This window comes from Schistosoma haematobium, chromosome ZW, assembly GCF_000699445.3.
Source record: "Schistosoma haematobium chromosome ZW, whole genome shotgun sequence".
NCBI classification, from domain to species: Eukaryota; Metazoa; Platyhelminthes; class Trematoda; order Strigeidida; family Schistosomatidae; genus Schistosoma; species Schistosoma haematobium.
In genome coordinates this window covers 43,933,888-43,955,991 of record NC_067195.1, presented here as the reverse complement: position 1 = coordinate 43,955,991, position 22,104 = coordinate 43,933,888, and the positions used below count along the sequence as shown (strand labels likewise).

General features: G+C 38.2%; 2 protein-coding genes across 3 annotated transcripts in view; one reads left to right on the top strand and one right to left on the bottom strand.

The window, feature by feature from the left end:
* The window catches only part of GRIN2B (Glutamate receptor ionotropic, NMDA 2B), a 73,502-nt gene extending 69,403 nt beyond the window's left edge, over positions 1–4,099 (top strand). Inside the window, exons 16-17 of the mRNA XM_051211496.1 lie at positions 1,031–1,230; positions 3,292–4,099. Of these exons, the coding sequence (XP_051071561.1) occupies positions 1,031–1,230; positions 3,292–4,075 (984 nt within the window). The 3' untranslated portion in view covers positions 4,076–4,099. The remainder of the gene's footprint in view (positions 1–1,030; positions 1,231–3,291) is intronic.
* Positions 4,100–7,462: 3,363 nt separating this feature from the next.
* Positions 7,463–11,029, bottom strand: MS3_00003646 (uncharacterized protein). Of its 2 annotated transcripts, none has more exons than XM_051211494.1 (5): positions 10,915–11,029; positions 8,075–8,173; positions 7,849–8,033; positions 7,702–7,810; positions 7,463–7,660 (listed from the first exon to the last, which is right to left on the bottom strand). In XM_051211494.1, the coding sequence occupies exons 1-5, from the start codon at positions 10,966–10,968 to the stop codon at positions 7,547–7,549; spliced, it is 561 nt and encodes a 186-aa protein (XP_051071559.1). In that variant the 5' UTR covers positions 10,969–11,029; the 3' UTR covers positions 7,463–7,546. The 2 variants fall into 2 exon arrangements, with proteins under 2 accessions (XP_051071559.1, XP_051071560.1); XM_051211495.1 differs by having other exon boundaries at positions 7,463–7,674; positions 7,718–7,810; positions 10,915–11,014.
* Positions 11,030–22,104: the final 11,075 nt, after the last annotated feature.

Sequence of the window (22,104 nt, the reverse complement as noted above, 5' to 3'; positions counted from 1 at the left end):
GGTCTTACAAAATGTTATGAACTGTTTGGCTCAAAAGTACAGGTATAAATTAAAAGAATTCATAAGAAGGAATAGGCAATAATAAATAATAGTCGATAAATCACAAAAACGTTGCGTATATTATATGGAAAACGTACTCCTCAATGTTGACAAATTATAAGAAAGCTAGGAGAGATGGGTAGAAAAACTTGTATGAACATAACTAAAATTTGAAATGCATTAAAACATCAGTGATATTTTTGGAAGTTACGCAACTATAAACATTCTCAACTCCTATTCACATTTAATGATTGATGCACAGCGAACGTGATGCCAAGATGGAATTAGATAAACACTGATTGTTATTCTAATGTGATGTTGTGGATTGATTACAGGATACGTCATTTGAAATTTATCCCTCAAAGCAACATTTTTCACTAATTTAAAAAATGTAATCTAATTAGCTTACTACAGAAAGGAGAATAAAACTACCCATAGGGATATTACGGTATGTTATCATTTGAAAAATTATTGAAATTTGCAGGTGAATCACATATATACAATGGAAATCTTTTTATTAACACAAAGCTAACCAATGAATAGAGGGTCTGCAAAGATTGCTAAATCATGCAGTGAATTCAGCTAAGAGATATCAGGTAGTATTACCCAGTTGTTCTAATCCTGTGGTGAAATATTATTGATCAACAACATGAACTGACTGTATTCATAAATGTGAACCACTGGATGCCAGGACAGCCTTCTAAAAGTAACCCATTCCCTTAAAGCTCTTGGGTTCAATCCCTGAGAAAGAGTAAATACACAGTACACATTAAAATACTTGTGCGCAATTGCCTGATTTCTGTTGGTTAACTGGCTAAAGTCAACACGTGAACAACTAGTGTAAGTCAAAACAAGTAGTCTATTGACATAATTTCCTCATGATAAATTAATTCGCATTATATTGTTCTTAAATACTAGTCGATTATTTTTATTACTGTTAGCATTTTGTCAATTAACCATGATTACCTCATATACATTTTTCTACATTTAGACTGCGAATCATACATGCTACTTGTCTGAACAAAATAATCAGATTATGAGCGTAAAACTTGCTAAATATAAATGCGATAATCCAATTTGTGATATAAAAACAAAAAACTATGCTAAACAAGTTGAATTATTACAAAATCAACTGGATGAATTGCAAAAATCTTTACAAAAACAGAATTCACCAATTAAACAATGCAATAAGTAAGTAAACTATTTGTTCTAACTGTAAGTTTTACTGCTAGACATCATTTGTACATGATTAATGAGCACACATTGGTTCATGCAATGACCTTGCAACTATGCTAGTTCCTGTATGAATATCAAAGTAGAATTATACATAAAATAAAACAAGTGGGTAAAGAGGGAACGTTCAAAACTGTTACTCATTAGTCCAAAGCTGAATGTCCTGAACCAATAAATCGCAAAAACTAGATCTCATTATGGAAAGCATTATCTTTATTTACATTACCTACTTTGTAAGGCTTAAAGATCCTGAATTATATGAATCATGTATAATCACGACTCAGCTACAACGTAGCACCAGGCACATATATGTATCGGTCCAAGTTTCCACACCTCATTGGCACAAGATGAAAACCGAATTTATAGAAACACTTGATTGAATGGTAGTAAAAAAACATTTCATGTAAGGATATGATACAGAGAAAAAGAGTTCGTAGAAAGAAAGGCTTCAGGTAATTTTAATCCCACAGCTTAAGGGAAAATAAAGTGTATACACCTACGCCATTGTGATCGATTCTGAGCCATGTCATTCAGTCTCCGATCATTGGTTACGATTGTCGCGCGGAGCCAACCAAGTAGTCTCCATCTACCAACATGGCTCAGACCAGAAGTTAGTGAATTTATGAACTGATGCCAAGTTTTGGTTTGGCCGCCCCTAGCTTTTCTCCATCCGTCTCCAACACTAGTCAGCATTGCGCGCCGTGGTAATCGGTGGTTGGACATGAGTAACGTGCGGCTCGATCATCTTAGTCGATGTAGACTCACAACCTCACTAACTGATTGAACATTATTTCCTAATACCCTGTGTCTAACCTTACTATTACTTATCCGGTGATCCCGACAGATGTTGATAATATTTCTAAAAAATATGTGATCAAATACTGGTGACTTACGAGTATTATCTACTCTTAATGGCCACATTTCGCAGCCGTAAAGTAGAATAGTAGAACTGCTGCGCAGTATACTCGTCCCTTAATCGATAGACTGATATCTCACCTTCGCCATAGGTGACGGAAGTTGGCAAAAGCCAAACAAGCTCTTCGAAACCATGCAGAGATTTCGTCACACACCAACCCATTAGGACTGATCAAACGTCGACGCGCTCGACTACTTCACTCCCTGTTCTTAGTTCAGGAGTTGACGCAGGCCAGTTCTGAAGCCACAATTCACATTTAGGGGGGAAGAAACGCATCCCAAACATTCTGGTATTGTTGCTCAGTGCCACCAGAAGACTCAGTATTTTGTCAGCATCTTCACCAAACAGACCTATTAAAGGTTATCCCCAACCTTATGAGATAAAATCTCAAACTTTAGAATCTCAGAGCTAGCACGTTTGCCTTTAGACTTATGTACTCGCTTCGGCGGTACATATACTAAAATTGGAACGATACAGAGAAGAGTAGTATGGCCCCTGCGCAAGGATGACACGTAAATCGTGAAGCGTTCCATATTTTTGCCCCCAAATGCTCTCACATGGACATGCGTATATAGCCTCTGACGGGGAAGTCATATTCACTGCCTTCTCGTGGCGAGGATGTCATTTACAAAATTGAGAGGACCGGATTGGTGGACACGGAGAGTCCACCTAGAGGATTTGGAAAATCCTGATTCCAAACCAATGGTGCACATGGGCTCCAGTATCCTGAAGGAAAAAATGGTGTATGAACCAATCGTTGGTCACCGACTACCATGGGACTGCATCTCCTTACGATGATTCACTGCCTTGTGGACTAGACCTTTAGGTCGAAGGCTCGGGGTGGCCCCCCTGAGAAAACCACCTGTTCTGGTTCGGGGAACCGCGCAGTTTCCCGACCCTCACACAAATCTCATTCGATTTGTGTGGCGCATGTGTATGTATCTGGTGCCTTCTTGTACCAATATCTGTATGTTCAAATAAATAAATAAATAACGAGTAGAGTAGTGACCAACATTTTAGAAAACTAGTCAGACTAAACTGATTTCAACAAATTATACACAAACGTATGTACTAACACTTCACTTTTATTATTATTTTCTTAGCTTACACGGGAATCATTTTCAGAATAAAATAATAACATTAGATCCATGTGAGTATCCCAAGGGGAAAAAAAGACCTGCCAAGAAATCGGGTCAATCATCTCAATCAAAAGTGCCAAAAAGTGATGATAAACATAGATTAAAAATGAAAAACCACTCCATCCCAAAGCCTATTCTTAATAACAATGTTAATATTCATACAAAATTGAATACAGGTTATCTAAAAGCAATAACAACCACAACAACTACTACTACGACTACTACTCAAAGAAAGCACATCGACCGATTATCGGGAAATGCACATCATAAAGTAACTATTATACCCGTTGTTGATCATTATTCAAATTATAATGAACATGAAAATTATCACACAATATCACCAAACAATACAGAAATACAATATGTGATCCTACCAAAGTTAGATTCATCACCAAATCGACGAAGACGATTTATTAAATCGGAATCGGTCGGTCCTTATCATAATATATCAGAATGTCATACAAATGTATATTTTGATACAGTTGATAATGTAACAACATTGAATAAAACACAATCAGTTTTACGAGTAATCAACCCAAATGATAAACTTATTGATTCTGAAGAAAATAATCCGGATAATTATTTCAATTACAATCCAATCGTTAATGCGAGTCATTTGGAACAGTATTCATCTTTAACAAATATTTTAAGTAAAGTAGGTAAAAATTTGATACCAGTGAGCCTAGATCAACAAGAACAGGAACAACGTAGTACAAATTGTCTAGTTGAGAAAGAATCTGTCTTGTGAAAATAAAGTTTACTTTATGAAAAAGCAAGTTCATTTTTATACATCAATTCAGCCCAGGATTTCTAGTTTTTTAAGCTTAGAATCGTGTCTATTGATGAGGGTAAAATTAAATGAATGTTTAATGTTCAAGTGGATGATATTGTGGATATTACATCAATTTAGACAGTTTTCACCATAGACTGATATAAATTAAGGTACCGTCAATAATCGGAAGGGAATAAACAACAATTTTATCTTAGTTTTGGATTCTTCTGACGTGCATATAGGTACAAACCGTGATAATTACCAGATCACATGTGAGTTTTTAATGAAATTTCGTACAGCTGAGCACATTTATTCTATAAAGGCGTGTGAAATATTACTATATCGAAGGTATCTAAACAGGATGCACACATGTCGACAAAATCTGATCAGAATTTAGTCAAGATTATCAACAGGACAATTCAAATCCTTTTTAATAATAAAAATATCATACTTGTTGCGCAAGTGGGTGGCCATCTGAACTCAGTAGTTCGGTGGATAAAACAGGGTACAGGGTTTGAGTCCTAATGTGAACAACACTGGGATGCATGTGTATCTAAATGAATCCCAAATAGAACGAAGTGCGCTTTCTAGATTTCAGTGCTAACCACAAATACATTTATTTTACAATAAAAGACTTGATAACTTGACGTATATTGTAGTCTCCTCGAACGAAGAATACTGTTCAAAGACCTCTATTAATGAAGATGTTTGTTACCAATCATTTTCTTGTTTCAAAGCCTAACGGAGTGTGTACAGCTGATAAAGATAATGCTACGTGTTACTTACGCCTGTAATTAATTGGGAGATAAGTAACAAATGACTAGGTGAACTGCTTCTTATAACAATTCACATACAAGTTCATCCATTAGTCATAAGTTTTTCACAGATAGGTTTTCCTACAGTGTTCATTCTCTTTGGTAAACTAAAGAAACTGGAAGTTGTTGGTTTTTGCTACTCACCTGATCGAAAATAAATAATTCAACTGAAATGGGAGATGTTGAAGTTAAACGATTAACAAACTAGTCTTAAAGTAACCATCGTATTGTTTCACATTATTTAATGATCTAATTCTACAAATTGAAATTTTAATCTGGACACTAAAATAAGACACTCGACATTAAAAGCATTTGAATTTGTATTGGATAGGTTTTGATGAACATTGAGACTAAATAACGCGACGTTAGTTACTATCTAACGGCAAATAAGTATCATTGACAAATCACTAAATAATATTATTTGAAGCTAAAGATAGGTTAGCTGTATAGTAATTCTGGCTGCAGTGATGAGTAGCATAGTTGGAAATATCTATAATAATAAATTTCCAACGATAGGAATATCCCACGACTTGAAGACTAACTCAAAAATTCATTTCACAAAAGCCTCTAACTATCGAACACTATCACTAATTGTTTTCAGATGTATATTTTAAACATCTCTAATCCATTTTGTAATTTATAAACTTTTATATCATTTCTGGCCCTGTCTTAGCAAAAATCTAGAAATCAAATGGGTTGTTTGGGTATTCGATAAGTCCCTTGAGAATGAACAATAAGCATAGACGATCGCAATTTTTTTCAGTTTAAGGCAGATTTTGCGTCTGACTTTCTTCCACCACTTGAAAAAATCTTACCCTTCAAGTAACTTGACGAAAATTATCAAATTAAGGCTAATTATCTAGGGATTTAAAATACCCCATAATATATAAATATATAGGGTGGAACCAAATTGTACGATTTTTTCGAATAGAACACAAATGGAGAATAATCTATGGCAGGGAGTACGTGCAATTCGTTCTCTCCTAATAAGAAAAGCAATTCAATAAAAATCAAAACAGAGATAATCAGTTTCCCGGTTCTGCTCGAATTTGATCAGAGGGCCGTTTACGTATTAATTCACTTATTCTCCTTTAAATTTTAACGCGATTTCTGTTAATTTCATCCCTTAATTGTTTAAATTAAATGATTAGTTTATTACTACTACTGATATCATTCTAATCTTTTATTCATTTTACTAATCTTCTGTCTTAGTGTGATATTTTTAGAATAATGCCAATTCGTGCTATCTCCTACAATGCTTAAAACTCATTGACCGATCGATCATTTATTAGTATCCAGAGAAAAAAATATTTCTTAAGGATTGTCTTCTCAAATCCACTATTATAAGTTTATACGAAGAAATTCAATGAGTTGGTTACCAGAATAAATGTATCACTTTAACTAAAAAATCATTTAGATGATAAAAGCGACTGTGCAGAACTGAATATACATATTCTAGAATCGATTCCAGAATCCACACCAACTTACAGGTATCATTAGATTGGTACAAAAGGTTAGGCATTAATGGAAAAAGTAAATTACATCAGATGTGATTTATGAATTGCTCTCTGCCCCCAAATGCCCTGGTACGGCCGAGAGGGGAAAGTCAGCTCTTCCTCTCGAAATGCTCTCACATGGGCACGTGCATATAACCACTGCAGGGAATTCATATTCACTGCCTTCTCGTGGCGAGGATGTCATTTACAAAATTGAGAGGACCGGATTGGTGGACACGGAGAGTCCACCTAGAGGATTTGGAAAATCCTGATTCCAAACCAATGGTGCACATGGGCTCCAGTATCCTGAAGGAAAGAATGGTGTATGAACCAGTCGTTGGTCACCGACTACCATGGGACTGCATCTCCTTACGATGATTCACTGCCTTGTGGATTAGACCTTTAGGTCGAAGGCTCGGGGTGGCCCCCCTGAGAAAACCACCTGTTCTGGTTCGGGGAACCGCGCAGTTTCCCGACCCTCACACAAATCTCATTCGATTTGTGTGGCGCATGTGTATGTATCTGGTGCCTTCTTGTACCAATGTTTATGTGTTTGAATAAATAAATATATAAATAATGAATTGCTCTGTTTAAACATCAGTGACTTAATTGTTAGTATTTTTAGACATATATGTATAAACAGTATGATGAACAATGCCGTCTTCATTATACAATTTCCTTACTAGTTTCGTTAAACTCGAACCGTTTTTATGGTACTAAAACATTGAGAACCATAGTTATTTGAAGCGATAAACTTATCAAGCTTGTTGTAAACTTCAGTTAAACAAAAGTATATGCGATCAACTTCGATTAAGCTCTACCTATTAGCTCGATTACTTAACTGAGATAATACTGTGGAGACTGCATAAGTGGATAGCCATTAAATCGTGCATTACCTTGAAGTGAGATTTTATTCAATTGTAATTATCATTATCGTGTAAAGATAAACGCTGTCAAGATTAGTTAAGACTACGTCTCTGGATGAATCTTTCAATAACAGATAGAGCACAATAAATACTGTTAATAAAATAACCAACATATTGCAACAAAGCTAATAACTTATACATATATTAATGGTATACAATTTGAATTAAAAACAGTTAATATATACAATATTTCTGCCCTTCCTTATGTTTTCATGTAGTGAAAGGTTCATCCATATTATCATTTAAATTACTAGCTTCATTAAGCTGACAGGCTAGTAAAGACAAACTCTGATTGAAACTTATTAACTTCTCAATGTTGTTTTTCTACAAACCATAATCTAAATGATATACTGATAAACAATTACCGAATCCAAGACTAACTCCATAAGTGTTTTTCGGAGATTGAACGAGCTTGTAGCTAAAGACTGACTAGCTAAACAAAAGTCCAGTGACATAATCGTTTCAACTGCTTTTCTGAAATGAAAATAGATTACGCAACTTCCTTCACTAACTTGTGAGACGTAAGTGAAATTGATAAGTAAGACTCTTCCTTATCCATTGTAACTAGATGTTTAATTAGGTCATTGTGTTTACTAATGATGTTTTCAAAACTTCTAACCAATAAATCCAGCAACTGGTATAGCTCCGAACTTCCATGATAACATAGCGACTTTGAAACATCACTTTTAACAATATTCTAGTGAGTTAAAGTATCAGTTGGATAATCTCATAACGAACTGATATCAGCGTAAGTTCGTTTGAAACTAAATTGCTAACATCAAGAAGGGGTTTCGGAACTGAAGCTTGAAAATCTTCATCCTGAATAACGGGAAATCCCTTAATTCAAAATCGGAAAATATATTAGTTAGATATGAACACGAAAAATGTTTGAAGTGGTCAACCCATTGTCCGCCAACCACGTCTAAAACAGAATTGAAGCCATTTTAGAGTAGTATGTATTGAATTGAAAACATTATTTAACAAATCCTTTCACAGTTTACAAAATTTAAATTTCATTGAACAAAATCTAATATAAAGGATACCAAGCTAACAGCCTCCAAATGCCCTGGTAGGGCCGAGAGTTGGGAGAGTCCGCTCTCCCTCTCGAAATGCTCTCACATGGCCACGCGTATATAGCCTCTGCCAGGGAAGTCCTACTCACTGCCTTCTCGTGGCGGGGGTGTTGTTTACGAAAATGAGAGGACGAAAAGCGAATGTCCGGCGCTTTAACCGGATTCCAAACCAATGGTGCACATGGGCCCCAGTATCCTGAGGGAACAAATGGCGTATGAACCAGTTGTTGGTCACCGGCTTCCATGGGACTGCATCTCTTGACGATGCTCCACTGCCTTGTGGATCAGACCTTCAGGTCGGAGGCTCGAGGAGTGGCCCCCTAAGAAAACCACCTGCTTCGGTTTGGGCACCTGGGCAGTATCGCAGCCCTCACACATATCGAATGAGATTTGTGTGGCGCATATGTATTTGGTGCCTCTTTGTACCAATATCTATGTCTTAAAATAAATAAAACCAAGCCAACAGAAAATAAGAGTCTTTATAGTTTCAATACTTAGAGAAAATGATAAATTAAGATGAACATTTCGCGTAACTTTTAACATTTGTCCAAAATATCGTAGTTATTCCGTTTTTAAGGTTTATTCACCTTACACAGGGGTAAAACAAAAGAATATTTAATTTAACTGGACCCTAGTTCATTTTAAAATATATAATCATCACAATGTAACTAAGTAGTGGTTAGCATGCTATGCTATCGAATGCATTTTGTACGATGGTCAGTGGCGTTATTTATTTGCCTAGATCATAGTACATGTAGTAGGTAAGAATAAGTAATCCCTTAGCTGATGACCGAATCTTTACAGGGAAACAAAAATCAGACTACCAGAAAGGACAAAGTGAAAGAGAAACCAAGTGGTCGAAACACACCGCAACAGTCTAACTGAGTACAATGAAAAAAATGCGTCTGTTCAACTAGGCATAAAATCGTTCTATTTTACTTAAGGTGCGAAACCACTGGTCACTATTACTTGATAAGCCACAACCAAGTAGTTTGCACCAGTCGAAAAAGTTCAGACCAACGGTCAATAACTTTAAAGAATGACGAAACATCTTGGTTTTTTATTAATCTACCATGCCAGTCAGCATCTCACATCGAGGTAAACAGCGACCGGGCATACGTGACGTATGTCTCAAAGATTCGCAACCTTATTAGTCGACTCCCCATCTTCACCTAGCATACCGTGGCTAAAACACTTAACTTCCAACAGGTTTTGTAGAGTTAGCCCCTAAACTACCTAATTCCACTTAAGAGCTTAAGTTGTATTACGAACCACACTAGGACGTAGCTGAAAACTAAACAAACTGATAGCCAGTTTTGAAGTAAATAAATGAAGACAAACGTCTAGGATATTTGTCTGGAGACCAGCTTTAGTAAGCAACTAAACTAGATATAGTAGGAGCGAATGAAAACCGCTATTCAGAGAGTAAATGTGGTAATCGGTACCATCCGTCCAGTAGCTAGCTGAGTTACTGAAGCTGCAGACTACCATGAGAAAACACACTGTAACATATGCGCAACCATGATTAAGAAACGTTTGTCACTTCCGTAAGACAGCATGTAACGTGTTTTAGCACCCATTAGATTCTAAACAACTGAAGAAGTAAGAGCTTGCCGTCCATTCCAAGCTCTTAAAGGCTGATGCCCGAACTTCCGATTCTGGGGAAAATTTGACCCATTTTGAAGAAGCCACTATAGTAAACTTTGAGAAAATGGCACTATAACCCTAAAATTTCCCCAGACCTGGGGAAATTCCCCAATATTTCGCCAAAATTCCCCTTTAACCTTGATCAAAGTCATTTGACTTTGGGGGTTTCACCAAAGTTCTCAACCATTTCCCTAAACATTCTTGAAGGTCGTTTGACTTCGGGAGTTTCCCCAAAATTAGGAGCTCGGGTGGTTTTGATCCAAACAGATAAAAACCACGGAAGCCTAATAAACGACCAGAGTTCATATATATGAAGTGAATCTTACGCAAGGCACAGAACGGTCTTAAGAAAAGCATACTACGCAGATTCCCACTCGTTCGCAGTTAACACCTTAAGTTGAAAAACCAAGAGCGTTGGGTCAACATGCCTCAAGTGGTTGTGGACGTAATAGCTTTCGCTTAACAGGCTTCCGTGTCTAGTAGCAGGGGATCACCGAATCCTCCAGGCAGGAACCTAGGTATGTTAACAATAAAAGTGGAAGAAGAAACTGGTAAATCATAGAATGATGCTGTCCTTGGTCCTTGAGAACAGGTCAAGTTGCCTCTTGAAGGACTCCTGGGAAGTCGCTTGGACCAGCTTGGCCGGCAGCGAGTTCCAGCATCTGAGAACTCGTAAGGAGTAGAAGTTATGTCTACATTCCGTTTTGCTATGTTGTGTCTCCAGTTTCTGGGTGTTACCCTTTAGGTTAGTGTTCGAACTCAGCTTAAGTAGGTGTTTAAGAGGATAAGAGGAAGCTACAACGAAAAAACATTCATTTGCTTCAAAATCCATTATTAGTACCCAAAATCTTTACTTACATTTTCATCACTACTGTCATCAAGCCCCTGCAGTAGTTTTTTAGTTAGGGTCATCAGGGTTCGGAACCAAGATCACGGAAGGGAATCCATATTGCCCGCACATGACAGCAAACATGACTTCTCGTTACTTATCCTGATGGTTCAGTGTTCACCAATAAAATGTTTTTCCGTCATAAGAAAAGTTGGTTAGCTTATGTGTGGTTATCTTTGAAGCAGGTAGTTACATACTAGGAGACGAGAAAAAGAGATTGAAGATTCCGTCACTTCTTGAGGGAGAGGTTAAAAAATTGTAACCAACTTAGTACTAATTCGTTGAACATATTCAGGCATTGAAATCATGAACCGATCGGTGTTAGAGCAACACAGAAAACCTTATGGCACTGGATGACCTCTTTGTCCCAGTATGGGACTCTTCTGTGTCCCCATGTTTTAAATAATGGTCTAATACTAACCTGTTCATAATTTCAATGAAACTCAACATTCTCCACAGTTCCATATTGATACCATGTATGTGCCTAATCATTCAATTAGACTTTAGTCGGCTAGTAGGAAGCAGCACTCCATATAGAGTCTTCAATAGGTGATGCATCAAATTTAAGGTATTTAGAGATCTTAAGAAGCAACTTTGGCACATGAGACACTTTATCAGTTACTATATTGAAGTGGACCGTTCTCTGACTTAATATCCTGAGACTCCTCCTCTGACTTTAAGGTGTTGAGCTCTTGACTTTTACATCGATGGTATACTGGTGAATATTGCTTTGAACTCATAGAGTCAGTATACATTCAGTATAGTTTATTTTCAGGTAACGAACTTCGTGCCACAAGCTAGCTTATCACTGCGGAGATCTAGAATGTCAATGTTACTATGATCTGTCCTCGAACCTTCCCAACTTATGCAAGTAGGAACGATGACGATCTAAACAGTACTGGTGGGTTTATCAACGAAGAGTAACAAGGAAACTATGAGTGTGCCCTGAGACACATCGGTTTTCTTAGTTTCCCATTTGGATAACGTCTCCATCAATTATAATCTATCTAGGCATTCGCAAAATATTTTTAAACTAGAATTGTGTTCCTTCACAGTTCTAGAATTTTAGTGTATGACTATTTAATTTGGTTATTCCCTAGTGCAAATTAAGTCGAAAATTATATACGAGGATTGACGACATGTGCATTTCAATAAAAATCAATAGTACTGTCTAACTGGAGTTAGATCTCGGGCCACTAAAGTAGGGAGCCCGACGACTACGAACTTAACGCGGCAAACCACATCAATGAATAACCGTCTACACTCCATACTTTCGACGAACAAACTCAGCGAAGCCTGTGCAGCACGACATGGACATACTCAAGTCGTATTTTCTTATCGACACTTGGTCCTCTTGTAACTTCTGCTCACTGATCTATCTAGTGGATTGTCAGATTATGATCCAAACAGTTCTCATAGTCTCATTATCACACTGATATCATATTATCACCTAACGTGGAATTTTTATTTTTATTTGTGCTGACATTAAATCATGACATTTACGCAATCACATCACTCACGGAGCAAATCATAGTTTTATGAATATTCCATTCGTGTTACGACGTTCGAAACTCACTGAACTATTTTTATTATTCAATAACATAAATTTATCCTGCTCTAAGTAACTTCGTTCCATTTTTCCCATGTCACTCTTACCTTATTACTACACTCATTCACCTAGTTCAGGTCATTTTCGTGTTATCATGCCACATATGTTTCGATTTGATATCATCTATTATGTCTGTAGACGCCTTTAACTCTAATAAACCTTTGGTAGGATAGGTCAGCTGTATTTTGTTCTGGATCATCTATCACATCAATGGCTTAATTATTATTGTTCATTTTTTGTAGATATATAGCCATTACATGTCACATATTTCTGACTTTCTTACTAGCTGCTCATAAACCAAACAACCTGCAACCTTCTAAGTAGATTGGCGGTTAAGCGACACGTACATGCACACGAATCGTCAGTCTAAACAGTTAAGCGAACCTCGTGTACGCTGATAATGATATGGTTGCAACTACCCCAACGCTGGAAACGGTCAGGAACTCAATCATAGACATAAATTTGAAGTCATACTTCTAGTAGTAGGAACTTATGTTCTCTATATGTAATCGCTTTTATACTTTTTTCAACGACAATTTGAACCGAACTTCGGCCACTTTCGTCTAACTGATAATCCTTACTTTAATGTCTAAGCACATTAAGTATTCAACACCGTATTACTAGCCTCTTAGTAAAGATCAAGTGCGCCTTATCCATTCGTCCATATGTATAACTGTATGCTGCATCATTCCTTTTCCATGAAACTTATTCGATTACTGCAGTTACCACTCTACTCCCTATACTGTATGTCAGAACATATAGTTTAGAGCTAGTCTCTCAAGGATACATTCTTGTTCGTCACATCTAGGTAAGTTTCACTCTCCTATAATCAACAATCAGATGTGGTGGTATTTTTATCATGCATTAGTAAGATTTTGTAAGAAACGAGGTCGAGCGCATCTCCCTCAAACCAAATGAACCACTCTAGGCTTCCTGTCCAGAAAGGAGTGCAACTCTGCGTAGCTCATCTCCGCAGTCATTATTCTCTTCCTATGGTTATTCTACCAATGCATACTCAGCGATAACTCGATGCATCAGTTTATGACGCAAAAGACAACGTACACTGAATTGGCATTTTATGAATATCACCCATCAATGCAGTTGTCACTTTACAACTGGATTATTCGTGTCCCATATAAGCTCCATGTAAGTGAATTCGAATATATTAGTCGCTGAAAGACGCTATTTACCCTGCTATGGCTTATTAGAACGTCTTCATATTTCACGGTTCTTTATTCCCATATCCAGTCGGCACCATAGAACGACTCCCGTTATAATCTGCCTTACTTAGTTTCACGATTTACTCAGCTGTCATACCCATAGACGATTTACTTTTCTTTTTTCATAATATTTCGGATCTCTCATACAAACATGTTAATTTGTCATTCAGATAGTCACGACGTAAATGAACGTTAATTTTTTCTCGCTTACTAATTTACTCATAATCACATGCTGACATTTACATTAACCAACATAATGTCGGTTAGGTCCGATTTTCCTATGCTCTATCTGGTTATCAAATGTCTACGAATTCGTCTCTTTAGCCACTCCAAAGTAAAAACACAAGAATCTTTTTTAAATAAATAGATTAAGTCAGTCAGGATTGAAGAATTGCTCTACCGTTTGTATAAAATGGACAGACGCCAAAAAAAAGTACAATCGCACATGATGGATATTCGGTTCTACATAAATGTTTGATCTCACAGAACGCACTGATGGTTTGGAAAGAAATATTAATGTCGTAGACCTCTGAGTCTTAAACATGCATTAAAAAAAGAAGCGTAGCTTGAGAAATAATATCGATATGAACCTGCCAGAAGTTGAAATCGCCACCCAACTCAATTAAATACATTGCCTCTAGTCTGCGATAATCGTCTTTGATAACTTGGTTCGTAACCGCAGATTCTCAAAGTGTCCGCCGACCAGGAATAACCAAAACATAAAATAAAAAACAACGAACATACTCAAAGTCGACCCGTGGGACAGAATCGGCTTTTTGGGGTCAGCAGTGTAGTCAGAGTCCAATTGACTAGCCGTTTGATTAGCTTGACGGTCGAATACAAATGTAATCAGGAGGCCATATTTCCTAAATTCACTGAAAACCGAGTTTTGACCTTACAAATTTGCATATCCTGCTGGTCATACGCACCGGAAGTAATCGATCGATGTAAGAAAATATTACAGTTAGACCTGCTCTAGGCGGTATAGTCGATTGCCTAGTAAGTAACCCAGCAGTCAGGAGGACGAAGGTTTGAGTACGTACGTAGGCAGTACTTTGTGCACAAAATTCACATGGGGATACAATTAAACGGATGTACAGGCCGGATTAGCACGCTGATGAGTTTAAACATAAGCTTGGCCAAAAGAAACTTTTTATTCTGAGACGACTTATGGAACCGCAGTTAGGAATATGACGAGTTTTGACGTGTACTTTGTATAAGAAGTTACGGTAGTTAGTTTTTTACGTTTATAAACATGTAGCAAAGGTAATTAGAACTAAGAAATATCAAATAATTTTTGAATCTAATATGCTTTGTCTGTAAACAACACATTTTTTCATAGTAATATGGTGTAGTATAAAGCTATTAAATATATTTTATACCAAAAACGCTTTATGAATGATTCATATGAAGTATATACGACTAGTCTAAGTGAAAATACATACATGTTAGGAAGTATCAAAAAATGGCAAGCCATCCAGAAAAATAGTTAAACTAGACTGGATTATCTTGAGAAATTAGATCACTAAATGGATTCGACGTATATAAGACCACTTGTTACAAGTAGTAATGGTCCAAAAGCAACTAGATTAAACACGCGGTATTCAAACCAGTTCCTGGGTTGCGTGTTGTGCCATTGACCTTGTAACGTTTTTGATTTAGTGAAAATCCAGGAGTCTAGAAAAAATACTTGGCTTTCAACGTATAAACAATCTGAAATGAGATTAGGACTGCAGGAAATTTAAAGCTTAAAATCATCGCGATTTTCCGGAATGTCGTCTTCGTTATTTGGCGATGGGACTCGGAAATTGAAAATTAGGCAGACAATGGTCGTAAGAAATATATTACGGGATAGTCCATAGTTTGAAATATAGTGAAATGCTTAGTGGAGAAACGAGGTGGAGAATTTGTCTCAGATAACCATTCATCCTTTAGTCACACCGTTAGCCAATATCTATTTACGTCGTCGAAAGGCCACTTTTGCCAGAGCTTATTGTTTTAACAAGCTTATTTCACCGGAGCATGTAAATGACACCAAAGCTTAATAATAAACCATCGTATCAATAATTTAATGTAGACGACCTGTTATTGTTATCGATTGAGCTAGTAAGTTATGAGTAATAATCAACGTTACAATACGATAATGCAAGGGAGCATTTATCAGAGTACTAATAGAATAATAGGTTAACAGAAGTAAAAATCGATCGAGAAAGGTAAAGTGAAAATAAGGATTAATAATAAGCTCACCAATGCAGAATTATGGTCTACTTCGTTATTAGTACTGCTCTAATAACAAACCGAATCCTAAAATCGTAGATTTGTTATGACGTGACCACCTAATCTATAAGATCTTACGTGGAAGTTACATCATTGTCTACAGTGACTCGTCCTATCGCAAGAATGATGGAGAACACATTTAGACTGGAGATAGAACGATATATCTAATGTGAATAAAAGAGATAAGTTACACAAGAATAACCACGCCTGCAGGGCTGAGCCATGCCATCCGATGAATTGAATTAATCCTTTCCGCCTTCTCCATTGTTGGTCTTCTCTCCGCGTCAAATTTTAAATATATGAATTGCCAGTTATCTTGTGTTCAGCTTTGACGATTGTATGGTTAGGGCCTAAAGCTACTACAGGCTCATCAACTTAGTTTTGATACTTACTCCATATTTTATATCCACAAGAAATCAGACTGATGGTTGGAGCAGGGAATAAGGCTGGCTCGTTATTGAATTTATCGGTTTTGATTTCAGCGACCTAAAGTGTGTCGCCTCAGGGCTGTCATTTCGTGTTTAAAGTCTCTCAGTTCGTTGGCGTGTATGTAAGATAGCCTAATTTAGTGGTATGTTTGACTTTAGGAGACCTGCATATTTCAGGAAACCTCGAGTGACAGATATTCATGTACGTCGTATGTTTTTGTCCGCCTATCAGCCGAAGGAGACCTGCGTTGCACGTTTTAACTATCAACTTACAGCTAGCAGTAGGTAGAATAATATATTTCAGGATTTTGTGACTGACATAACTTTCCGTCTATTTATTTGGAAGTTAATTTGCTAAATACTTCTAAGAGGGTTTTGGCCGACTAAATCGATATTTCTTGGCAGAAAATCCTTCAGTATTCAACACAGTACATTAGGTAATATATGGTCGGGGATAAACCTCACGCTTGCCAGTCATCAAAGTGTGTCGTGCTTAGTAATTGCCGTTATGTTTTCGTTTATCTAATCAATCGATTCGAATATTTCGAAACAATTTTTAATATATGATTAACTGAAGGTTTATCTTTTGCTACGTTGTGATTTTTCTTCCGTATTGACTGACCGTTCTGCACTTGACACTTCCGAAGTATTATGAAACGGCATTTTCGTCGTAGAAAGCTTTACATTATTCATGTAGGATAGCAGCAACGACAGATAGCGAAACATGCCCTTCAACATGGATTATGACAGTGCAAATAAAAATTCCCACTTTGCTTTGGTTGGTCGCCAGGTGCAAGGTCAAAATCGAGGAGAAAATGTGAAGTTTGTCCCCACCCTCTGAATATAAGAAACACAGTGTAAGATTCTCTCTTCATTTACGAAAAGTCATCAGAATATGGTTCGAACCGACTTTATGAAAAATACTGGGCCACAGCAACATCATGGATTTTGCTAACAAAGGGTTATGTGGTTCCAACACAATTCATGAACTTTCTGATCGGAAAGCATACTACAAATGAGGTCCGCTGTATACCAGGCGTGAAAGCTGAAAATACGCCCATCAAATACTTGGTATTTCAAGAAACCCGAACAGTATAAATGACTGTTACTGAGTGGTTTTAGGGTCATATTTTCTATCAAATACAAATCTTTCTAGTCATGTACTTTTGAGTGAGATATTCTGTTTATCCTTAGGTTATAGAAGTGCCTGTGCTTGTGGAAAAGTTTAAGTACGACGAATTTTTAAAATACTTTCGAATTTAGGTAGATTCTCAAGATACTACAGGTATTTGGAGTTTGACAACACTTTAACCAGTAACACCCCCTACTATGAATCGTGCCCACCAAGTGAAATCAAAAGACAGAAGCGAGGAGATCCGAAGGTATATTTGAAAGGCCATCAATATTTCGAGGATCGACTGATCCAATCTGGCTAGCGATTGTAGGGGATGTTGAGCATGGCGTTCTCACTCGTGATCTGGAGCGGATGCATGACAGAGCGCCGTCAGCTAGGCAAGTCCATTAAAACTAATGTGGTCAGCATCCAATAATGGAGACTTACAGAGCTATTTATTTCGAGGACTTATTTACCGCTACAATTCAATGAGGTTTTGAGTGACACTAATCTGAGACGCAACAGAGTCTGTCTTTAGCAATAGGAAAGGCCGCGGAAGCCAACTAAATTGATTCAACTTGATTTCGTAGCGATCTAGCATTAATGGCTAAGCGGTTCTCCTCATTATCAAGGCAATCATAATATCCTTTTTAAGTAATTGTGAAGTTTCAGTTTCAGTTTGGGAAGGACAGGAGGCTTGATGGCCTATGTTAGTCCTGGCAATGGTGGTCTCTCAGTTGATCCAACTTTCTTTTGAAAGAGTCGACGGATTGAGCCTCAACCACGTGCTGAGGTAGTGAATTCCACTCGTCGATGATTCGATGGGAAAGTCGATAGTCAGCTGACAAGCAATTTGTTCTGGGTTTGTGAACTTTTTCGAAGTGTCCTCGTAAATTCTCTGTTTTGGAAGACAAGAAAAATGAGGGCATATCAGGTGTAAATTTGGCAATAAGCAATTTGAAAAGTGTAGTCAAGTCGCCTCTAGTTCTACGATATGACAACGGGAATAGGTTTAGCTTGGCCAGTCGAGCATCATACGGAAGCTTCGCTATTCCGGGAATCAGCTTAGTCGCCGTTCTCTGAACCTTTTTCAGAAGCTCACTGTCTTTTTTTAAGCAGCGTCTAGCCGCTTGTATGCAGTACTCAAGTTTAGGACGAACGATCACTGTATACAAAGTCAAAAACGTTTTAGCGTCGACATGACTAAGAGCTCTACGTATTGACCATAAGGTTCTAAAACCTTTGGCGGCTATTGCACGGCAGTGTGCAGTAGTCTTTAAGTCTTGACTAACGATAACTCCTAAGTCATTATATGTCTGGACGACAGGTAGCTCAGTGTTATTCATCATGTATGTATCTGTGCCTTGATGACCGATATGCATCACAACACACTTGGAAGTATTCATCGGCAACTGCCAGGTTTGAGACCATTCAGATAACTTCTTCAGGTCATTTTTAAGTTCTAAGCTATCACTCTTACATCGTATCGTTCTCCATATCTTGACATCGTCAGCATATAGCAAGACCAATGATGATAGGAGACGAGGAAGGTCATTTACATACAAGAGGAATAGCACTGACCCCAAAACTGTACCCTGGAGCACTCCACTAAGCACAGTTTCCCAGCTAGATAACTTTGAGCTCACCCTTACTCTTTGTTGACGCCCAACTAAGAAGTCTTTTATCCACATCAATAAATTACCTCCAATCCCGACTTTTCTTAACTTATATAACAGCCGGTTGTGCGGAACTTTGTCAAAAGCTTTACTGAAATCAATGAAGGCGACGTCTACAGGTAGCTTTTGGTCCTTAAGAGCGCACCAGCTTTCACGAGCGACTAATAAGTTAGTGAGACAAGAATAACCTATTCTGAGGCCGTGCTGCTTCTCCGAGAGGATCCAGTTTTTATCGAGATACTTAAACAGCTCCTTCCGAATAATCTTTTCTAAGATTTTAACAACCACACTAGTTAGGTTAACGGGTCGGTAATTCTCAGGTTTGTGTTTCGTACCTGTTTTGAAGACAGGACTTACTATGGCGTTTTTCCAGTCTTTTGGGAAACGACCCTGCGTAACGGATAGGTTAAAGCATCTTCTTAAAGGGCTTGCAACGAAGTTCGATAATTCCTTCAGCAGCCTAGGATGTAATTCATCGGGCCCCGTGGATTTACCTATGTCAATCTTATTTAGCAGACCAAAGACATCGAGTTCTTTAATGGTCACGCTATCCAGTGTATGTATGGGGGATCTGTATACGCTGACGGGAAGGGCGCTTCTACGGTATATACGTTGCTAAAGTAGTTCGAGAACACTTGAGCCTTACCAAAGTCGTCCTCCACTAATGATGAAGCAGTATTGTCTCCCCATAGAGCAGGAATATTTCCTTTTCTCCTTGTCCTTTGGTTTATATAGGAATACAAGCGTTTAGGACATTCTATGGATTCCTTAACAAGTTTTCCTTCGTACAATTTTCTAGACTTACAGAGGGTCAAGGCACAAGTATTCCGAGCCTTTCGATACTGAGATTTTGACTCATCAGTCCCCAGTAACCTAAATCTATCCCACATTTTCCTTTTCTTACGGAGAAGGATACGGACCTACCTACTGAACCATGGTGGTGAGTTTTTCGACCCTTTTGGTATAGTCCAAGGGATGTGAGGTGTGGTAACTTTTAAGTATGAATTTCGAAATGCGTCCCAGGCCGTTTCAACTTAGGACTCTGGGTCTATTGTCCAATCTATTAACGATGCTGAGTGCATGAAGTCTGGTATGTTTGCTTTCCAGACGTCGGGTCTGGACTGGACTGACGCGTGCTCGTGACTGGCAGTTATATAGAAGTCGAAAGTTAAAACTGCGTGCTCACTTTTACCTAGGGGTGGCATATGATGGAGGTTCGCAACATCATCCTCATAGTGAGTCAGTATAAGATCTAATAAGGATGATTCAGTGTCCGGATCGTACCTTGTCGCTTCTTTCACATGTTGCACTAGGGCACATGTGATAACCCCATCAACTAGTTCCTGCTCGAAAGAATTCTCCGACGATTTAGTTCGCAGATTTTCCCAGTCTACTATAGGTGCATTGAAGTCCCCTAGGATTAGACATCGACCACTTTGGGACCAAGTATTGAGACTGCTTAACAGGATCTCATTTGCCTCACAGCTTGGACTGCGATAGACCAAACCAATCAGCAGCTCTTGTCCCTTGCATTTCAAGGGGTAACTAACTAATTCACACGTCCCACTCTCATGTGATACATTATCGATAATGGCAAATGGGATAGCATTCTTAATGAATAGAGCTACTCCCCCTCCTTTGCGCTTTTGTGTTCTGTCGGCCCTTACTAACGTAAAACCCTCGAAATCAAGTTCCATACTACCTATAGCCTGTGTCAGCCAGGTTTCTGTCACTGCGATTATGTCTGGCTTTGTAGAGTCAATTTGTACACCTAGTTCCGATCGCTTATTAAGTAAACTTCGTGCATTGGTGTAACAGATCCGAGGCCTGTTTAAGTGCCTTCGTGCTTCACCCAGAGTGGCTTCGGCATCATTCTCTGTCGAAGCCTCACAACCCGAAAATTTACAATTTTCAGGTCCTTTTCGCCAGCGTCTAACCTAAGTTGTAGTTCTTTCTCGGCTTCCCGTCTTTTAACACGGTCTGCCGACGGTAGGTCCTTTCGGATAAAGACTCCTGAACCCTTTAATTTGTGTCCATTCTGTAAAATTAGGTCACGTTCGTTCGGAGAGCTGAATACTACTTTAAGCAGTCTGGAATGATTTGGTTTCGAGTCCGCTAGTCTCCCTAGTCTGTACATCTTTAGCAAGGTGACCCCGGTCATATTTTGAGGCATGAGTTGATTAAGCAGCTGCCTAATCAGTACAATGTCATGCTCAAAACGAGCTTTAGGTTCAAAGCTCTCTCTCTCCTTGATTCTATGAAAAATAGCTGATCTGTCGCTATGATCAGCTTTCGATTTTTCAACTACTTTTACGGGAGGCAGGGTTCCCTTTTATATCCCTACTTTTCTTCCTTACAACCTGTACCCATTCGTCAGCGGTGCTGGTAGAAGCAATAACAGTTGCGTCAAACCTAGTGTTGGATTTTGGTGGGTTGTCGACGACCTGAGAGGTCGGGTTATGTTTACCGCTTGAAACCGATCGAGCCTTGCGATTGCGGCTTCTAGGTGTTTCCTGCTGGATCCCATCTGGGAGACGGGAAACAGAAGACCATACTTTTCTTGAGCTTTTGTTTACGGCAGGCCCCTTTGGAGACTACTTTTCTTTCTTTGACGGGCGTGAGTCATCTATCATCGGACTAACCTTAGTTTCCTTCACGTTGATTTGCGTGTCGACAGATCGAGTGCTGTTTGACGCATTCCGACTATGCATGCTAAAACACTTCTTTGCAGCGTCAACCAGTGAGATGGCTTCGGTTAACAAGCTGTTTGCATCCGAGCAGCACTGTTGACAAAGCCATACACAACCCTTCTTACTGAACCGTTTGAAAGCAGCA

Bases quoted from the DNA above. Each gene is read 5' to 3' on its own strand.
- MS3_00003646 (XM_051211494.1), bottom strand. From the start codon at position 10,968: ATGACCCTAACTAAAAAACTACTGCAGGGGCTTGATGACAGTAGTGAT. The intron at 8,174-10,914 runs GTAAGTAAAGAT...TTTTGAATTAAG, and splicing joins ATGACAGTAGTGATGAAAAT to GGATTTCCCGTTATTCAGGA. The intron at 7,661-7,701 runs GTAATTGTTTAT...TATGGTTTGTAG, and splicing joins TGGAGTTAGTCTTGGATTCG to AAAAACAACATTGAGAAGTT.